This window comes from Nicotiana sylvestris, chromosome 7 (genome assembly GCF_000393655.2).
Source record: "Nicotiana sylvestris chromosome 7, ASM39365v2, whole genome shotgun sequence".
Classification (NCBI taxonomy): Eukaryota; Viridiplantae; Streptophyta; class Magnoliopsida; order Solanales; family Solanaceae; genus Nicotiana; species Nicotiana sylvestris.
The window spans coordinates 121686856-121690244 of record NC_091063.1 but is presented as its reverse complement, the minus strand read 5'-3'; the positions used below and the strand labels follow the sequence as shown (position 1 = coordinate 121690244).

The following is a 3389-nucleotide window of genomic DNA, read 5'->3' as shown; positions in this document are numbered from 1 at the left end:
AAAATGTATTTCATAGAATATTATTTTACAACAACATACCCAGTATTATCCCACATCGTGAGATCTAGGGAGGATAGTGTGTACGCAAACTTTACCCCTACCTTTGTGAAGATAGAGATACGGTTTCCAATAGACTATCGGCTCAGAAAAACAAAAGCACTCATAAAATATTATAGTCTAGAAAGAAAAAAAAAAGATTGAAGCACTATTCAAAACAGTGCCACTTCCTTTACATGATTTGGGCATAACGCCAGTTGAAAGACGAATATAAATGTCATGTTCTACCATACAAACGGACAGAAAACAATCCTCAGATCAATGTCAGCAAATAAACTGTTCTATTAATCTCTGAAAACCAAAGCTAGACAGGATAGACTCACTCCAAGCAAGAGTACATCAAGTCAGAACAGCTATTTCTTGGTCTAAAAAACACAGCTAGATTCATTTTATTTATGATCATACTTCGTAGTAAGGGGGGAGAAAAAAGCGGACTAAGCTGAATAGGAGGGATTTGTAGTTTTGGGGTAAAGCTTTTGCTGGAGAGTGGAGACAGATATTCACACAGCGCCATATCACTTTGAAGCAGAATCGCTCTGATTCAGCAACCTTTCTTTCTCTGCCGCTACTCCATCTTCCACAGTAACTGCCTTTTCCTCTACACTCTGAGACCCCGTCACCTTTGCCAAAATGACAAACGACATTCCACCAGCAACATTGTTCAAGCATCTCAAAATCACAACCGATGTCTTAAACACCACAGGAGGGAGAGCTTTGGCTAGCAAGAACTCAACACCATTAAGCGTTTGGTATCTTAAATTACTGCTAACACCCATATGAAGTGCCCAAGTTCCAGCATTTAAAAGTGTTGGAGGAGGCTTATTTGGTGTTTCGAAATTAGGATCCATCTTCTTCCTTATCATGATTAAACCATTAGAAATTGCAGTTCCAACAAGTCCAGCAGCAAACCCAACAGCAGCAAACAGAGTTCCTTTATAAAGCAATGTCCCAACCCGACTCATCAAACCATAAGCACCAGGCTCAAACATGTGGCTTGTTGGACAACTAGCGAAAATCAAAGGCAGAGCTTGACTAGAAACAGCTGCTGTCGGTGCCAATAGATACATCAACACAAAATTCAGAATGGAACCAACAACAAGCGTGGAAAACACAAAATCCAATTCATTAAGTCCAAAGTTAGGACGAGATGCCATGTCTCCAATGACACAAGCAGTCACACCAACCAATTCCTCCATAAGAACCTTAAAAGGGAACTGAGAATCGGCAGCAACTCTTGATCTCCAGCCATTAACAAAAGCACCAATCGGTCCAAAACCATCCCACAAAGACTTAGAATCATCTGATTCACCCCCACCACTCCAATCTCCATTACCACTATCCCCACCCCCACTACCTCGTCCCATCCCAATGTCACCACCCCCAGCACAAGAAACCTGAAGGAAATCAGAGCCCCATTGTTTAGAACCTACATGGCTGGTTCTTAAAGGGTTAAAGTTAAGATTTTTCGCAAATGTATTGTCAGAAAATCTGGATGCGGCACCAGAAAAGTAACGACTTTGATTCTGAAAGTGGCCGGGAAGTAGAGAGTAGCGAAGTTGAGCCACTGCCGACATCTTTTACCAGCAACCAACCTAATAGGAGATAATAGAGATCAGTAAAAAATAACAAACGAAGCAGCTCTGTTTTCAGCAAAAACACAAAATGGACAGCTGAAACGAAAGAGATAAATAAGAAATCAAAAGGGGTTACCTTTCTAAGTTTTTTGGAGAGATATAATGCAAAAAAAGGGTTTAGTTTCATCAAGAACACATGAACTTAAACGAAGTAGAGAAAACAGAAGGGGTAACTAGAAAACACACAAAAAAAAAAAGAGTTTTTTAGATGAAAACTTTGGATTTTATTTCAGCAATTTGCAAAAAATGGACCAATAAAACCAAAAAAAGGGGAATAATAAAAGCTAAAGAATTACCTTTCTAATGTTTCCTAGATGAATTTTCTCAGCCGCTGCTACTCATATAGGCTAAGATCAGCAGAGGGGAAAGAGAACCGTAGAAACCCACTATATTCAACTGGAAAAAGCAGCAGTAAAAACAGAGTGGTGCAAAGCAAAGATTGTAAGGAATCTAAAACCCTAAATATAGGTAGGGCGACTAGGGTCAGACCGTTGCGCCGCGGGTCGGGCCGAGTTATTTGTTTGAGGAGTCCAAAACTTTTCTAATGCCTTTTTGGGCAAAAAATATATTTCTACTACTAAAAAAAGTTACATAAATAACTAAAACGTAGTATAATATTGCATGTTACTTTAACGGTTAACTTTTTGTTAAAGTAAAACGCAGTATAATACTGCGTTTTAATTATTTATGTAACTTTTTTTTAGTAGTAGAAATATATTTTTTGCCCAAAAAGGCATTAGAAAAGTTTCGGACTCTTTCTTTGAGTAGGAAGATATTTACCATATTTTCGGAGCATCACAAGTGTATTCTATTCATACCCTCTCACGCACGCTAAGGGGTCGCTTGATAGGATGCATTAGATAAAATAATGCATGCATTAACTTTGTATATTAATAATACTTTGTTTGATATATTTTTTGAACCTATGCATTAATTATACAAGCATTAGTTATACACTTTATTTGGTATTATCTTATGCATAACTAATGCACAGAAAATCATGATATTAACAATGCAATGAGTTTTAATGCATGCATTAGCTTAGTTAAAGAAAAAATTGTCCTTCAAAATTTATGCTTGATTAAAATATGTTTTAAAATAATCCAAATAATGAGAAATAAAATTATATCCATAGTAAATAAATAAATACTTAGCATATTTCATTTTTTTAAAATAAATATTCAGTTCCATATCACAAATCAAATAATCTTTTTTAAACTTTTTCATAGAAAATATTCCTCAACAAATGTTTCTTTTAAAAAGATAGAGTGATGGACTACTTTTGAGGGCATTTTGGTAAACAAATAATTTATTTAGAAATTGTGAACGCTTTAATACATCAAACCAAACAATGAATAAGAAATATGTCAGCATAACTAATGCTCTCATAATTAATGCAAACATAACTAATACCAGCGTTACTAATACACCATATTCAGCATTATTCTTATGCACCCAACCAAACGGCTCCTAATAAAGAAAACAATCACACTTTAATAGAGAGTGAATCTAAAGTATCTTGATTTCAAATGAGAATCTGGAGAGGAAAAGGAAAGGAAATCCGTAAAACAAAGTAGAGAGCGTCGTGGCGAATTCAGCAAAAGTTACCGGAGTTACACGTTGCAAATCCCACCAACAAAATGCCCATAGTTTCCTTTTTTGACTATGGCATTAGTTTCTTTTTGTATGTATTACTAC

The 3389-nt window shown here is 36.0% G+C and overlaps 1 protein-coding gene across 1 annotated transcript; it reads right to left on the bottom strand.

Annotated features, from left to right (window-relative positions):
- Nucleotides 1–206: 206 nt before the first annotated feature.
- LOC104239659 (protein RETICULATA-RELATED 3, chloroplastic-like) lies at nucleotides 207–2170 on the bottom strand. The gene is made up of 2 exons (XM_009794347.2): nucleotides 1988–2170; nucleotides 207–1649 (listed from the first exon to the last, which is right to left on the bottom strand). The coding sequence occupies exon 2, from the start codon at nucleotides 1629–1631 to the stop codon at nucleotides 573–575; it is 1059 nt and encodes a 352-aa protein (XP_009792649.1). The 5' UTR covers nucleotides 1632–1649; nucleotides 1988–2170; the 3' UTR covers nucleotides 207–572.
- Between the last annotated feature and the right edge of the window lie 1219 nt (nucleotides 2171–3389).

Bases quoted from the DNA above. Each gene is read 5' to 3' on its own strand.
- LOC104239659 (XM_009794347.2), bottom strand. From the start codon at position 1,631: ATGTCGGCAGTGGCTCAACTTCGCTACTCTCTACTTCCCGGCCACTTT.